General features: G+C 49.2%; 1 protein-coding gene across 1 annotated transcript in view; it reads right to left on the reverse strand.

The window, feature by feature from the left end:
* LOC137328116 (mucin-6-like) overlaps window positions 1-19,705 on the reverse strand; it is a 553,886-nt gene that overhangs the window by 284,704 nt on the left and 249,477 nt on the right. The window contains exon 13 of the mRNA XM_067994296.1: window positions 9,773-9,905. Within this exon, the coding sequence (XP_067850397.1) occupies window positions 9,773-9,905 (133 nt within the window). The remainder of the gene's footprint in view (window positions 1-9,772; window positions 9,906-19,705) is intronic.

Raw genomic sequence — 19,705 nt, forward strand, 5'->3', positions numbered from 1 at the left:
TTCCACTCCTCACCATCTCACACAGCATCACCTCCACTCCTAACCCCCTCACACAGCATCACCTCCACTCCTAACCCTCCTCACACAGCATCACCTCCACTCCTAACCCTCTCACACAGCATCACCTCCACTCCTAACCATCTCACACAGCATCACCTCCACTCCTAACCATCTCACACAGCATCACCTCACTCCTCACCATCTCACACAGCATCACCTCCACTCCTCACCCTCTCACACAGCATCACCTCCACTCCTCACCCTCTCACACAGCATCACCTCCACTCCTCACCATCTCACACAGCATCACCTCCACTCCTCACCCTCTCACACAGCATCACCTCCACTCCTCACCATCTCACACAGCATCACCTCCACTCCTCACCCTCTCACACAGCATCACCTCCACTCCTCACCCTCTCACACAGCATCACCTCCACTCCTAACCCCCTCTCACACAGCATCACCTCCACTCCTAACCATCTCACACAGCATCACCTCCACTCCTCACCATCTCACACAGCATCACCTCCACTCCTAACCATCTCACACAGCATCACCTCCACTCCTCACCATCTCACACAGCATCACCTCCACTCCTCACCCTCTCACACAGCATCACCTCCACTCCTCACCCTCTCACACAGCATCACCTCCACTCCTCACCCTCTCACACAGCATCACCTCCACTCCTCACCATCTCACACAGCATCACCTCCTCTCCTCACCATCTCACACAGCATCACCTCCACTCCTAACCCTCTCACACAGCATCACCTCCACTCCTCACCATCTCACACAGCATCACCTCCACTCCTAACCCTCTCACACAGCATCACCTCCACTCCTAACCCTCTCACACAGCATCACCTCCACTCCTAACCCCTCACACAGCATCACCTCCACTCCTAACCCTCTCACACAGCATCACCTCCACTCCTCACCATCTCACACAGCATCACCTCCACTCCTCACCATCTGCACACAGCATCACCTCCACTCCTCACCCTCTCACACAGCACCACCTCCACTCCTCACCCTCTCACACAGCACCACCTCCACTCCTAACCCTCTCACACAGCATCACCTCCACTCCTAACCCCTCACACAGCATCACCTCCACTCCTAACCCTCTCACACAGCATCACCTCCACTCCTCACCATCTCACACAGCATCACCTCCACTCCTCACCATCTCACACAGCATCACCTCCACTCCTCACCATCTCACACAGCATCACCTCCACTCCTAACCCCCTCACACAGCATCACCTCCACTCCTCACCATCTCACACAGCATCACCTCCACTCCTAACCCTCTCACACAGCATCACCTCCACTCCTCACCATCTCACACAGCATCACCTCCACTCCTAACCATCTCACACAGCATCACCTCCACTCCTCACCATCTCACACAGCATCACCTCCACTCCTCACCCTCTCACACAGCATCACCTCCACTCCTAACCCTCTCACACAGCATCACCTCCACTCCTCACCATCTCACACAGCATCACCTCCACTCTAACCCCCTCACACAGCATCACCTCCACTCCTAACCCTCTCACACAGCATCACCTCCACTCCTAACCCTCTCACACAGCATCACCTCCACTCCTCACCATCTCACACAGCATCACCTCCACTCCTCACCATCTCACACAGCATCACCTCCACTCCTCACCCTCTCACACAGCATCACCTCCACTCCTAACCCTCTCACACAGCATCACCTCCACTCCTCACCATCTCACACAGCATCACCTCCACTCCTAACCCTCTCACACAGCATCACCTCCACTCCTCACCATCTCACACAGCATCACCTCCACTCCTCACCATCTCACACAGCATCACCTCCACTCCTCACCCTCTCACACAGATCACCTCCACTCCTCACCCCCTCACACAGCATCACCTCCACTCCTCACCCTCTCACACAGCATCACCTCCACTCCTCACCCTCTCACACAGCATCACCTCCACTCCTAACCCTCTCACACAGCATCACCTCCACTCCTCACCATCTCACACAGCATCACCTCCACTCCTCACCATCTCACACAGCATCACCTCCACTCCTCACCCTCTCACACAGCATCACCTCCACTCCTCACCCTCTCACACAGCATCACCTCCACTCCTAACCCTCTCACACAGCATCACTCCACTCCTAACCCTCTCACACAGCATCACCTCCACTCCTAACCCTCTCACACAGCATCACCTCCACTCCTCACCCTCTCACACAGCATCACCTCCACTCCTAACCCCCTCACACAGCATCACTCCACTCCTCACCCTCTCACACAGCATCACCTCCACTCCTCACCCTCTCACACAGCATCACCTCCACTCCTCACCCTCTCACACAGCATCACCTCCACTCCTCACCATCTCACACAGCATCACCTCCACTCCTCACCCTCTCACACAGGATCACCTCCACTCCTAACCCTCTCACACAGCATCACCTCCACTCCTAACCCTCTCACACAGCATCACCTCCACTCCTAACCCTCTCACACAGCATCACCTCCACTCCTCACCATCTCACACAGCATCACCTCCACTCCTAACCCTCTCACACAGCATCACCTCCACTCCTCACCCTCTCACACAGCATCACCTCCACTCCTCACCATCTCACACAGCATCACCTCCACTCCTAACCCCCTCACACAGCATCACCTCCACTCCTAACCCTCTCACACAGCATCACCTCCACTCCTCACCATCTCACACAGCATCACCTCCACTCCTCACCATCTCACACAGCATCACCTCCACTCCTCACCATCTCACACAGCATCACCTCCAATCCTCACTCTCTCACACAGCATCACCTCCACTCCTAACCCTCTCACACAGCATCACCTCCACTCCTCACCCTCTCACACAGCATCACCTCCACTCCTCACCCTCTCACACAGCATCACCTCCACTCCTAACCCTCTCACACAGCATCACCTCCACTCCTCACCCTCTCACACAGCATCACCTCCACTCCTCACCCTCTCACACAGCATCACCTCCACTCCTAACCCTCTCACACAGCATCACCTCCACTCCTAACCATCTCACACAGCATCACCTCCACTCCTCACCCTCTCACACAGCATCACCTCCACTCCTCACCCTCTCACACAGCATCACCTCCACTCTAACCCTCTCACACAGCATCACCTCCACTCCTCACCCTCTCACACAGCATCACCTCCACTCCTCACCCTCTCACACAGCATCACCTCCACTCCTAACCCCCTCACACAGCATCACCTCCACTCCTCACCCTCTCACACAGCATCACCTCCACTCCTAACCCTCTCACACAGCATCACCTCCACTCCTCACCCTCTCACACAGCATCACCTCCACTCCTCACCATCTCACACAGCATCACCTCCACTCCTCACCCTCTCACACAGCATCACCTCCACTCCTAACCCTCTCACACAGCATCACCTCCACTCCTCACCCTCTCACACAGCATCACCTCCACTCCTCACCATCTCACACAGCATCACCTCCACTCCTCACCATCTCACACAGCATCACCTCCACTCCTCACCCTCTCACACAGCATCACCTCCACTCCTCACCATCTCACACAGCATCACCTCCACTCCTCACCCTCTCACACAGCATCACCACCACTCCTCACCCTCTCACACAGCATCACCTCCACTCCTAACCATCTCACACAGCATCACCTCCACTCCTCACCATCTCACACAGCATCACCTCCACTCCTAACCCCCTCACACAGCATCACCTCCACTCCTCACCATCTCACACAGCATCACCTCCACTCCTCACCCTCTCACACAGCATCACCTCCACTCCTCACCCTCTCACACAGCATCACCTCACTCCTAACCCTCTCACACAGCATCACCTCCACTCCTCACCCTCTCACACAGCATCACCTCCACTCCTCACCCTCTCACACAGCATCACCTCCACTCCTAACCCTCTCACACAGCATCACCTCCACTCCTCACCCTCTCACACAGCATCACCTCCACTCCTAACCCTCTCACACAGCATCACCTCCACTCCTCACCCTCTCACACAGCATCACCTCCACTCCTCACCATCTCACACAGCATCACCTCCACTCCTCACCATCTCACACAGCATCACCTCCACTCCTCACCCTCTCACACAGCATCACCTCCACTCCTCACCATCTCACACAGCATCACCTCCACTCCTAACCCTCTCACACAGCATCACCTCCACTCCTAACCCCCTCACACAGCATCACCTCCACTCCTCACCATCTCACACAGCATCACCTCCACTCCTCACCCTCTCACACAGCATCACCTCCACTCCTAACCCTCTCACACAGCATCACCTCCACTCCTAACCCCTCACACAGCATCACCTCCACTCCTCAACATCTCACACAGCATCACCTCCACTCCTCACCATCTCACACAGCATCACCTCCACTCCTAACCCTCTCACACAGCATCACCTCCACTCCTCACCATCTCACACAGCATCACCTCCACTCCTAACCCTCTCACACAGCATCACCTCCACTCCTAACCCTCTCACACAGCATCACCTCCACTCCTCACCATCTCACACAGCATCACCTCCACTCCTAACCCTCTCACACAGCATCACCTCCACTCCTAACCCTCTCACACAGCATCACCTCCACTCCTCACCCTCTCACACAGCATCACCTCCACTCCTAACCCTCTCACACAGCATCACCTCCACTCCTCACCATCTCACACAGCATCACCTCCACTCCTCACCCTCTCACACATCATCACCTCCACTCCTCACCCTCTCACACAGCATCACCTCCACTCCTCACCATCTCACACAGCATCACCTCCACTCCTCACCATCTCACACAGCATCACCTCCACTCCTAACCCTCTCACACAGCATCACCTCCACTCCTCACCATCTCACACAGCATCACCTCCACTCCTAACCCTCTCACACAGCATCACCTCCACTCCTCACCCTCTCACACAGCATCACCTCCACTCCTCACCCTCTCACACAGCATCACCTCCACTCCTCACCCTCTCACACAGCATCACCTCCACTCCTCACCCTCTCACACAGCATCACCTCCACTCCTCACCCTCTCACACAGCATCACCTCCACTCCTCACCCTCTCACACAGCATCACCTCCACTCCTAACCCTCTCACACAGCATCACCTCCACTCCTAACCCTCTCACACAGCATCACCTCCACTCCTCACCCTCTCACACAGCATCACCTCCACTCCTCACCATCTCACACAGCATCACCTCCACTCCTCACCCATCTCACACAGCATCACCTCCACTCCTCACCCTCTCACACAGCATCACCTCCACTCCTCACCTCTCACACAGCATCACCTCCACTCCTCACCCTCTCACACAGCATCACCTCCACTCCTAACCCTCTCACACAGCATCACCTCCACTCCTCACCCCTCACACAGCATCACCTCCACTCCTCACCCTCTCACACAGCATCACCTCCACTCCTAACCCTCTCACACAGCATCACCTCCACTCCTAACCATCTCACACAGCATCACCTCCACTCCTAACCCTCTCACACAGCATCACCTCCACTCCTCACCATCTCACACAGCATCACCTCCACTCTCACCATCTCACACAGCATCACCTCCACTCCTAACCCTCTCACACAGCATCACCTCCACTCCTCACTCTCTCACACAGCATCACCTCACTCCTCACCCTCTCACACAGCATCACCTCCACTCCTCACCCTCTCACACAGCATCACCTCCACTCCTCACCCTCTCACACAGCATCACCTCCACTCCTCACCATCTCACACAGCATCACCTCCACTCCTAACCCCCTCACACAGCATCACCTCCACTCCTCACCATCTCACACAGCATCACCTCCACTCCTAACCCACTCACACAGCATCACCTCCACTCCTCACCATCTCACACAGCATCACCTCCACTCCTAACCATCTCACACAGCATCACCTCCACTCCTCACCCTCTCACACAGCATCACCTCCACTCCTCACCCTCTCACACAGCATCACCTCCACTCCTCACCATCTCACACAGCATCACCTCCACTCCTCACCCTCTCACACAGCATCACCTCCACTCCTACCCCTCACACAGCATCACCTCCACTCCTCACCATCTCACACAGCATCACCTCCACTCCTCACCATCTCACACAGCATCACCTCCACTCCTCACCATCTCACACAGCATCACCTCCACTCCTAACCCTCTCACACAGCATCACCTCCACTCTCAACCATCTCACACAGCATCACCTCCACTCCTCACCATCTCACACAGCATCACCTCCACTCCTAACCCTCTCACACAGCATCACCTCCACTCCTAACCCTCTCACACAGCATCACCTCCACTCCTAACCCTCTCACACAGCATCACCTCCACTCCTAACCCTCTCACACAGCATCACCTCCACTCCTCACCATCTCACACAGCATCACCTCCACTCCTCACCATCTCACACAGCATCACCTCCACTCCTCACCATCTCACACAGCATCACCTCCACTCCTCACCATCTCACACAGCATCACCTCCACTCCTCACCTTCACACAGCATCACCTCCACTCCTAACCTCTCACACAGCATCACCTCCACTCCTAACCCTCTCACACAGCATCACCTCCACTCCTCACCCTCTCACACAGCATCACCTCCACTCCTAACCCTCTCACACAGCATCACCTCCACTCCTCACCCTCTCACACAGCATCACCTCCACTCCTAACCCCCTCACACAGCATCACCTCCACTCCTCACCATCTCACACAGCATCACCTCCACTCCTCACCATCTCACACAGCATCACCTCCACTCCTCACCATCTCACACAGCATCACCTCCACTCCTCACCCTCTCACACAGCATCACCTCCACTCCTCACCCTCTCACACAGCATCACCTCCACTCCTCACCCTCTCACACAGCATCACCTCCACTCCTAACCCTCTCACACAGCATCACCTCCACTCCTCACCCTCTCACACAGCATCACCTCCACTCCTAACCCTCTCACACAGCATCAGCTCCACTCCTCACCATCTCACACAGCATCACCTCCACTCCTCACCATCTCACACAGCATCACCTCCACTCCTCACCCTCTCACACAGCATCACCTCCACTCCTAACCCTCTCACACAGCATCACCTACACTCCTCACCCTCTCACACAGCATCACCTCCACTCCTAACCATCTCACACAGCATCACCTCCACTCCTCACCCTCTCACACAGCATCACCTCCACTCCTCACCATCTCACACAGCATCACCTCCACTCCTAACCCCCTCACACAGCATCACCTCCACTCCTAACCCCTCACACAGCATCACCTCCACTCCTCACTCTCTCACACAGCATCACCTCCACTCCTCACCCTCTCACACAGCATCACCTCCACTCCTCACCCTCTCACACAGCATCACCTCCACTCCTCACCCTCTCACACAGCATCACCTCCACTCCTCACCCTCTCACACAGCATCACCTCCACTCCTAACCATCTCACACAGCATCACCTCCACTCCTCACCCTCTCACACAGCATCACCTCCACTCCTCACCCTCTCACACAGCATCACCTCCACTCCTAACCCCCTCACACAGCATCAACTCCACTCCTCACCCTCTCACACAGCATCACCTCCACTCCTCACCCTCTCACACAGCATCACCTCCACTCCTCACCATCTCACACAGCATCACCTCCACTCCTAACCCTCTCACACAGCATCAGCTCCACTCCTCACCCTCTCACACAGCATCACCTCCACTCCTCACCCTCTCACACAGCATCACCTCCACTCCTAACCCTCTCACACAGCATCAGCTCCACTCCTCACCCTCTCACACAGCATCACCTCCACTCCTAACCCTCTCACACAGTATCACCTCCACTCCTCACCCTCTCACACAGCATCACCTCCACTCCTAACCCTCTCACACAGCATCACCTCCACTCCTCACCCTCTCACACAGCATCACCTCCACTCCTAACCCCCTCACACAGCATCAACTCCACTCCTCACCCTCTCACACAGCATCACCTCCACTCCTCACCCTCTCACACAGCATCACCTCCACTCCTAACCCTCTCACACAGCATCAGCTCCACTCCTCACCCTCTCACACAGCATCACCTCCACTCCTAACCCCCTCACACAGCATCAACTCCACTCCTCACCCTCTCACACAGCATCACCTCCACTCCTCACCCTCTCACACAGCATCACCTCCACTCCTCACCATCTCACACAGCATCACCTCCACTCCTAACCCTCTCACACAGCATCAGCTCCACTCCTCACCCTCTCACACAGCATCACCTCCACTCCTCACCCTCTCACACAGCATCACCTCCACTCCTAACCCTCTCACACAGCATCAGCTCCACTCCTCACCCTCTCACACAGCATCACCTCCACTCCTCACCATCTCACACAGCATCACCTCCACTCCAGCAGCCATCACTTGTTGGTATCTTGGTTTTCCTTCCCCTTCATTTATAGCTTGTCATTTGTCGCCTTCTCATCCCCCCAGCCTTGGAAAAGTCTCTTAATGGACTGAAATGCCTTTTGTGCTTTTAGAAAGGCTTACAGAATTTTAGACACTCCTCTTGTGTCACTCCCCTTGAATATTTAAAATTCCTTTAAATTTCACTTGCCTGAAATTTCCCATTCCCTGAACTTGGACAAATCGGGACCTTGAGCTGTGCATAATTATGATAATGAGTTGAACTCATAAAATTCAGAGTAAATCGAAAACTTCAATGTCAGTCTATCTAAAACCCATTCCTCATCCTTCGGGTACAAACTGAACCCATACTGGAAAATCTGGGTTGTTGTGTGGTTGTTGGATGAGCTCTGATAATGTCCAGTCTTCTGCCAATGCCACCTTGTAGTGAACTACTGGAAGGTGCAGGAGAGTGCCTTAAACTGACTCCACGTCGCTCGTGTTTGACAAAGTGACTGGGCTCCACTGTGTGGCCCCGAAATGCCTTTCTCCACCGCTGGAAGAGCAGCAGGGCAAGATGACTCTTCAGGATATGGGGGATGTGTCATTTTAATCATCGGGGCCAGGCAACAGGTGCCCGTCCTGACTGCCTGAGGGTGGGGAGGGGCGGTGGGGGAGGAAGCTAGATGCCCTTAATAGCCTCATTATAATGTCAATTTTTCAAACATTTTCCGTAAAAGGAATAGGGAGCTTTCATTTTAAGGTCATTGGACTCCTCGGGGATTGATTACCTTCGGTGAGAAATTTTGTTGGGGCATTTCCTCGGCGTAGATCTCAGCAGGCGTGGCTTTTGTTGGGCCTAACAAGGGTGTCATGGGATGAAGTCCCAGGGTAGCCCAAGAATGCCCCCAAACATGTTCCAAAGTTGGCTGCAGATGAGGGCGGACACAAGTGTCCCCATTGATCTGAATTTGCAACACACCAGTTCTGAGGCGGAAACTAGATCCATCCAGGTTCCATCCCAAATTCCTGGCACCTCTGCCTGTCGCAAGTCATCATTTCCACCCTCCCAAATCAGGAATTTTGGCCTCTGTGTCCGTATCTCTGACAACAGCCTATATCACCACACCTTCCAATGAATCCAATTAACCCTTTAACCTTGAACAATGGTCGTCCTATGGAATGAATGAACACTCATCTCTCAACCAGTTTTGGAAAGCTAAGGTTGGTCATAGTTTTTCTCTTAAATCCATACGTACTGCAGACTTTCACGTGACTCATCCAGCCTGTCAACCGTATCCCCCGGGCTTTACAAGCGAGAACATATGAGTGAAGGGCGGAGCACATATACTCTTGAATATTTTCATAGTTGCATATTTCATATTGACACCGCTGAAAATGAAAACATATCGTGAGTGTCACAGGAAGTTTCAGAAGAATCTGATTCTTCAACATCCCTACAATTGGCAATTTACAAACTGAAATTAAACCAGCAAACTAATATGTGGGTCAAAAATACACTGGGCTGACATCCTGGCTTAAATGCTGGGATGTGTCTGTGAGCGAACTCTTCTCCTGACCTCACCTGAGTATGGGAGGTCAGGGAGAGGTCACCCATATACAGAATTGCTGGCAGTGTACCATTCAGAGTGCATCTCGGGCGTCCACCCAGCATCTCCAGACACAGAAGCCTTGTGGTCAGAGTCTATCGGCCCTCTTGTAAAGTGGGCTGAACTCTTACATTTGGCAGCCTGAGTCTTCAGGGATGAAGGTGGGCCTCCCAGGCAAGGCCACTTTGCCTTCTTTCTCTTGCTGGATCCCAGACCAGCAACGAAGAAACTTCTTGCCTGGCTGGACGTGCGTTGGGCAGGATCTCCCTTGGGCAGGACCTCCCTTGGGCAGGACCTCCCTTGGGCAGGACCTCCCTTGGGCTGGACACTCCCTTGGGCTGGACACTCCCTTGGGCAGGACACTCCCATGGGTAGCACCTTCCCTGAGGCAAGGCTCTCCCTTGGGCAGGACTCTCCCTTGGGCATGTCCTCTCTGATATATGTGACCTTGTTTGGATTGGGCAGAGATTCCACCCAAACAAGACCCCATGGAAACTAGTGGAGAAGGCTGACCAAGGTGGGTCCCAGCCTAGTTCCTGGGCTTACCACAGGATTTATGGCGGGAGTGCATTCGGACAGTCGTGGGCCATGATTTCTGCTATTAAAGGTACTCTCTCTGCTATAATGGTCAGGGGATGCTCTGTAATCAACTGCAATGGTCTTTTAAGATTTTTAACTGCATTAATTTTACAAACATGAAATTCTTTAAAAGATCAACCTATAATATAATGGTTGAAGACAATCTGAGAAACATGACATTGGTTACATTTTAAGTAAAATAATCTATTGCTGTTACAAAGAATTTCATTTTGTTAATTATAAACCTGTTTTTTTTTTATTCGTTCATGGGATGTGGGCGTCGCTGGCGAGGCCGGCATTTATTGCCCATCGCTAATTGCCCTTGAGAAGGTGGTGGTGAGCTGCCTTCTTGAACCGCTGCAGTCCGTGTGGTGAAGGTTCTCCCACAGTGCTGTTAGGAAGGGAGTTCCAGGATTTTGACCCAGCGACGATGAAGGAACGGCGATATATTTCCAAGTCGGGATGGTGTGTGACTTGGAGGGGGACGTGCAGGTGGTGGTGTTCCCATGTGCCTGCTGCCCAGGTGGTGTTCCCATGTGCCTGCTACCCAGGTGGTAGAGGTCGCGGGTTTGGGAGGTGCTGTCGAAGAAGCCTTGGCGAGTTGCTGCAGTGCATCCTGTGGATGGTGCACACTGCAGCCACAGTGTGCCGGTGGTGAAGGAAGTGAATGTTTAGGGTGGTGGATGGGGTGCCAATCAAGTGGGCTGCTTTGTCCTGGATGACGTCGAGCTTCTTGAGTGTTGTTGGAGCTGCATTCATCCAAGCAAGTGGAGAGTATTCCATCACACTCCTGACTTGTGCCTTGTCGATGGTGGAAAGGCTTTGGGGAGTCAGGAGGTGAGTCACTCGCCACAGAATACCCAGCCTCTGATCTGCTCTTGTAGCCACAGTATTTATATGGCTGGTCCAGATAAGTTTCTGGTCAATGGTGACCCCCAGGATGTTGATGGTGGGGGACTCGGCGATGGTAATGCCGTTGAATGTCAAGGGGAGGTGGTTAGACTCTCTCTTGTTGGAGATGGTCATTGCCTGGCATTTGTCTGGCACGAATGTTACTTGCCACTGATCAGCCCAAGCCTGGATTTTGTCCAGGTCTTGCTGCATGCGGGCTCGGACTGCTTCATTATCTGAGGGGTTGCGAATGGAACTGAACACTGTGCAATCATCAGCGAACATTCCCATTTCTGACCTTATGATGGAGGGAAGGTCATTGATGAAGCAGATGAAGATGGTTGGGCCGAGGACATTGCCCTGAGGAACTCCTGCAGCAATGTCCTGGGGCTGAGATGATTGGCCTCCAACAACCACTACCATCTTCCTTTGTGCTAGGTATGACTCCAGCCACTGGAGAGTTTTCCCCCTGATTCCCATTGACTTCAATTTTACCCGGGCTCCTTGGTGCCACACTCGGTCAAATGCTGCCTTGATGTCAAGGGCAGTCACTCTCACCTCACCTCTGGAATTCAGATCTTTTGTCCATGTTTGGACCAAGGCTGTAATGTGGTCTGGAGCCGAGTGGTCCTGGCGGAACCCAAACTGAGCATTGGTGAGCAGTTATTGGTGAGTAAGTGCCGCTTGATAGCACTGTTGACGACACCTTCCATCACTTTGCTGATGATTGAGAGTAGACTGATGGGGCGGTAATTTGCCGGATTGGATTTGTCCTGTTTTTTGTGGACAGGACATACCTGGGCAATTTTCCACATTGTCGGGTAGATGCCAGTGTTGTAGCTGTACTGGAACAGCTTGGCTAGAGGCGCAGCTAGTTCTGGAGCACAAGTCTTCAGCACTACAGCTGGGATGTTGTCAGGGCCCATAGCCTTTGCTGTATCCAGTGCACTCAGCCGTTTCTTGATATCACGTGGAGTGAATCGAATTGGCTGAAGACTGGCTTCTGTGATGGTGGGGATATCGGGAGGAGGCCGAGATGGATCATCCACTCGGCACTTCTGGCTGAAGATGGTTCCAAAGGCTTCAGGCTTGTCTTTTGCACTCACGTGCTGGACTCTGCCAACATTGAGGATAGGGATGTTTGCAGAGCCTCCTCCTCCCGCTAGTTGTTTAATTGTCCACCACCATTCATGACTGGATGTGGCAGGACTGCAGATGTTTGATCTGATCCGTTGGTTGTGGAATCGCTTAGCTCTGTCTATAGCATGTTGCTTCCGCTGTTTAGCATGCATGTAGTCCTGAGTTGCAGCTTCACCAGGTTGGCACCTCATTTTTAGGTACGCCTGGTGCTGCTCCTGGCATGCTCTTCTACACTCCTCATTGAACCGGGGTTGATCCCCTGGCTTGTTGGTAATGGTAGAGTGAGGAATATGCCGGGCCATGAGGTTACAGATTGTGCTGGAATACAATTCTGCTGCTGCTGATGGCCCACAGCACCTCATGGATGCCCAGTTTTGAGCTGCTAGATCTGTTCTGAATCTATCCCATTTAGCACGGTGGCAGTGCCACACAACACGTTGGATGGTATCCAATTAATAACCTGTTAGGAATGTCGAGAAGCAATTGGCAGAAAGTCGAGTCAGTATCCAGAAAGGGGCGGGGGTAATGAATTAGCTCCTTCTGCTTTATCAGGGAAAACTTGAATACAATTGAGTGAAACTGACTGTTCCCAGGGTGGTGAGATTTCAATGGTAACTATGGTGGACTTTAGTCAGCAAGGGAGAGTGGTCGCTCACTGACCAGTTAACTAGTTCGGGCACGGAACCGTCAAAAGGTCATTTACGCACTGAGATGGTTTGGAGAAAAGTAACAAAGATAATTCTGTGATTTAAAACCCTAAATTCGCCTACTGAACTTAATTTGTTTCCCCAAAGATCACAACATTGAGAGAGGACAAGTTTCAGGTCTTCAAAAACACTGAGCAGCATGGATGATCCCAGGGATGGGGAACTCGAGTTTTTGCAGAGCAATTTGAGATACTGGGACTATTTTCACTGAAGCAGGGAAGGCGAAGAGGAGGTTTTTAAAATGATGATGGGTCTTGATAGGATGAATCGGGATAGACTATTTCCTCTGGCTGGAGAATCAGTGATGAATGGTCATCAATTTAAAATTGTTATCAAGGAAGTGAGGGAGAGGTGAGGAGAAATGTCTTCACATTGAGGGTTGTTGGATCACAGAATGCTTTGCCACAGGGAGTGGTTTAAGCATCACTTAAGGGAAAATTGGATAAGTATTTGAAGTTGAGGAAGATACAGGGTTATGGGGAGACAGCAGGGGAGGGGGTTCAGCTTTGTATTCCTTCAGCAAAGAGCCAGCACAGACATGAGGGTCTGAATGGCCTCCTTCTGTTCTATGGTTCTATATAGGTGCATGTAAATAAAATGAAGATGCAAGATAATTATTTAATTTAAATTATAAAAGTAGAGGTGAAGGACACAATTACAAATTGAGCCAGCTGGAGAGAGACTGGAGTGTAAGACATGTCCAACAGACTCCCAAAGGAAGTAGCTAATGCAAAGGTTAGTGAAAGGTTCTGAGGTGAAGCAGAGAGGGCGATAAGTGAACACCGTATTGAACGCGATGGCTCCTTCCATGTTGCAGCCACAGGACTGATGTCTGTGAACTAAGACAGATTGTACAGTGGAATTGGAGTTCTGGAGTTTCACCAAATTACCCAAAAGGATCAGGGAGAAACATCACAGGGAGAGCCTCACCCCCTTGAAAGTTTTCCCGATGTTTCACCTGCCTCAGCGGAGCCCTTGACAGGAAAAATTGTGCAATCTTTGTGGAAGGATGTGGCTCAACGGGCCAGATAGCTTGATCTGTCCATACTTTCACATATTCCAGTGCCTGACCAAGTTTGAAGAGCAGACGGGACAGATGAGGTGCCTGATTCTATTTCGAGGCAATGACTTGTAGGAGGAGGATAACCAGAACTGGCAAAATTAATGGGATCAACTCTATCCGATCCACATTCTGACCTTTCCTTTTTTTTTCTCTTTCTTCACTCTTCTTAATTTCATTTCGTGTTGCTGTCAACGGGTATGAAGGGAATGCTGGAGAAGGTGGATTATTTGAACCCACACACAGATTAATGCAGTGGAACGTGTAGCAGCACTTTCTAAAAACAGTGAAAGGAGTTTGGCCCGAAACGTTAAAATGCCAAATAGAGGAACAAAAACATCTGGAGGTTCAGATACCGACACATTTAAAGGTGTGAGTGCAGGTTAAAAAAAGGGAAAGAGAAATCTGGGTTTATGCATAAAAGGTGAGACAATATTAGTCACAGTACCAGTCAATAATTATACAGATCACACACAGAGAGAACGGGAATCACAATCTCTAATTATACACACCACACACAGACAGAACGGGAATCACAATCTCTAATTATACACACCACACACAGACAGAACGGGAATCACAATCTCTAATTATACACATCACACACAGACAGAACGGGAATCACAATCTCTAATTATACACACCACACACAGACAGAACTGGAATCACAATCTCTAATTATACACACCACACACAGACAGAACGGGAATCACAATCTCTAATTATACACACCATACACAGACAGAACGGGAATCACAATCTCTAATTATACACACCACACACAGACAGAACGGGAATCACAATGTCTAATTATACACACCACACACAGACAGAACAGGAATCACAATCTCTAATTATACACACCACACACAGACAGAACGGGAATCACAATGTCTAATTATACACACCACACACAGACAGAACGGGAATCACAATCTCTAATTATACACACCACACACAGACAGAATTGGAATCACAATCTCTAATTATACACACCACACACAGACAGAATTGGAATCACAATCTCTAATTATACACACCACACACACAGACAGAACGGGAATCACAATCTCTAATTATACACACCGCACACAGACAGAACGGGAATCACAATCTCTAATTGTACACACCACAAACAGACAGAACGGGAATCACAATCTCTAATTATACACACCACACACAGACAGAACAGGAATCACAATCTCTAATTATACACACCACACACAGACAGAATCGGAATCACAATCTCTAATTATACACACCACACACAGACAGAATTGGAATCACAATCTCTAATTATACACACCACACACACAGACAGAACGGGAATCACAATCTCTAATTATACACACCGCACACAGACAGAACGGGAATCACAATCTCTAATTGTACACACCACAAACAGACAGAACGGGAATCACAATCTCTAATTATACACACCATACACAGACAGAACGGGAATCACAATGTCTAATTATACACACCACACACAGACAGAACAGGAATCACAATCTCTAATTATACACACCACACACAGACAGAATTGGAATCACAATCTCTAATTATACACACCACACACAGACAGAATTGGAATCACAATCTCTAATTATACACACCACACACACAGACAGAACGGGAATCACAATCTCTAATTATACACACCGCACACAGACAGAACGGGAATCACAATCTCTAATTGTACACACCACAAACAGACAGAACGGGAATCACAATCTCTAATTATACACACCACACACAGACAGAACAGGAATCACAATCTCTAATTATATACACCACACACAGACAGAACGGGAATCACAATCTCTAATTATACACACCACACACAGACAGAACGGGAATCACAATCTCTAATTGTACACACCACACACAGACAGAACGGGAATCACAATCTCTAATTGTACACACCACACACAGACAGAACGGGAATCACAATCTCTAATTACACACACCACACACAGACAGAACTGGAATCACAATCTCTAATTATACACACCACACACAGACAAAACTGGAATCACAATCTCTAATTATACACACCACACACAGACAGAACTGGAATCACAATCTCTAATTATACACACCACACAGACAGAACGGGAATCACAATCTCTAATTGTACACACCACACACAGACAGAACGGGAATCACAATCTCTAATTATACACACCACACACAGACAGAACTGGAATCACAATCTCTAATTATACACACCACACAGACAGAACGGGAATCACAATCTCTAATTGTACACACCACACACAGACAGAATAGAATCACAATCTCTAATTATACACACCACACACAGACAAAACTGGAATCACAATCTCTAATTATACACACCACACACAGACAGAACTGGAATCACAATCTCTAATTATACACACCACACAGACAGAACGGGAATCACAATCTCTAATTATACACACCACACACAGACAGAACGGGAATCACAATCTCTAATTATACACACCACACACAGACAGAACGGGAATCACAATCTCCAATTGTACACACCACACACAGACAGAACGGGAATCACAATCTCTAATTATACACACCACACACAGACAGAACTGGAATCACAATCTCTAATTATACACACCACACACAGACAGAACTGGAATCACAATCTCTAATTATACACACCACACACACAGACAGAACGGGAATCACAATCTCTAATTGTACACACCACACACAGACAGAATAGAATCACAATCTCTAATTATACACACCACACACAGACAAAACTGGAATCACAATCTCTAATTGTACACACCACACACAGACAGAATAGAATCACAATCTCTAATTATACACACCACACACAGACAAAACTGGAATCACAATCTCGAATTATACACACCACACAGACAGAACGGGAATCACAATCTCTAATTATACACACCACACACAGACAGAACGGGAATCACAATCTCTAATTATACACACCACACACAGACAGAACGGGAATCACAATCTCTAATTATACACACCACACACAGACAGAACGGGAATCACAATCTCTAATTATACACACCACACACAGACAGAACGGGAATCACAATCTCTAATTGTACACACCACACACAGACAGAATAGAATCACAATCTCCAATTATACACACCACACACAGACAAAACTGCAATCACAATCTCTAATTATACACACCACACACAGACAGAACTGGAATCACAATCTCTAATTATACACACCACACACAGACAGAACGGGAATCACAATCTCTAATTATACACACCACACACAGACAGAACGGGAATCACAATCTCTAATTGTACACACCACACATAGACAGAATAGAATCACAATCTCTAATTATACACACCACACACAGACAAAACTGGAATCACAATCTCGAATTATACACACCACACACAGACAGAACTGGAATCACAATCTCTAATTATACACACCACACACAGACAGAACGGGAATCACAATCTCTAATTATACACACCACACACAGACAGAACGGGAATCACAATCTCTAATTATACACACCACACACAGACAGAACGGGAATCACAATCTCTAATTATACACACCACACACAGACAGAACTGGAATCACAATCTCTAATTATACACACCACACACAGACAGAACGGGAATCACAATCTCTAATTATACACACCACACACAGACAGAACTGGAATCACAATCTCTAATTATACACACCACACACACAGACAGAACTGGAATCACAATCTCTAATTATACACACCACACACAGACAGAACGGGAATCACAATCTCTAATTATACACACGACACACAGACAGAACGGGAATCACAATCTCTAATTATACACATCACACACAGACAGAACGGGAATCACAATCTCTAATTATACACCACAAACAGACAGAACTGGAATCACAATCTCGAATTATACACACCACACACAGACAGAACTGGAATCACAATCTCTAATTATACACACCACACACAGACAGAACGGGAATCACAATCTCTAATTATACACACCACACACAGACAGAACTGGAATCACAATCTCTAATTATACACACCACACACAGACAGAAGTGGAATCACAATCTCTAATTATACACACCACACACAGACAGAACTGGAATCACAATCTCTAATTATACACACCACACACAGACAGAACGGGAATCACAATCTCTAATTATACACACCACACACAGACAGAACGGGAATCACAATCTCTAATTATACACACCACACACAGACAGAACGGGAATCACAATCTCTAATTATACACACCACACACAGACAGAATTGGAATCAAAATCTCTAATTATACACACCGCACACACACAGACAGAACTGGAATCACAATCTCTAATTGTACACACCACACACAGACAGAACTGGAATCACAATCTCTAATTATACACACCACACACACAGACAGAACTGGAATCACAATCTCTAATTATACACACCACACACAGACAGAACGGGAATCACAATCTCTAATTATACACACGACACACAGACAGAACGGGAATCACAATCTCAATTATACACATCACACACAGACAGAACGGGAATCACAATCTCGAATTATACACCACAAACAGACAGAACTGGAATCACAATCTCTAATTATACACACCACACAAAGACAGAACGGGAATCACAATCTCTAATTATACACACCACACACAGACAGAACGGGAATCACAATCTCTAATTGTACACACCACACACAGACAGAACGGGAATCACAATCTCTAATTATACACACCACACACAGACAGAACGGGAATCACAATCTCTAATTGTACACACCACACAAAGACAGAACTGGAATCACAATCTCTAATTATACACACCACACACAGACAGAACAGGAATCACAATCTCTAATTATACACACCAAACACAGACAGAATAGAATCACAATCTCTAATTATACACACCACACACAGACAGAACTGGAATCACAATCTCTAATTATACACACCACACACAGACAGAACGGGAATCACAATCTCTAATTATACACACCACACACAGACAGAACGGGAATCACAATCTCTAATTATACACATCACACACAGACAGAACGGGAATCACAATCTCTAATTATACACATCACACACACAGACAGAACGGGAATCACAATCTCTAATTATACACACCTCACACAGACAGAACTGGAATCACAATCT

The sequence above is a fragment of the Heptranchias perlo genome, chromosome 12 (assembly GCF_035084215.1).
Source record: "Heptranchias perlo isolate sHepPer1 chromosome 12, sHepPer1.hap1, whole genome shotgun sequence".
NCBI lineage: Eukaryota > Metazoa > Chordata > Chondrichthyes > Hexanchiformes > Hexanchidae > Heptranchias > Heptranchias perlo.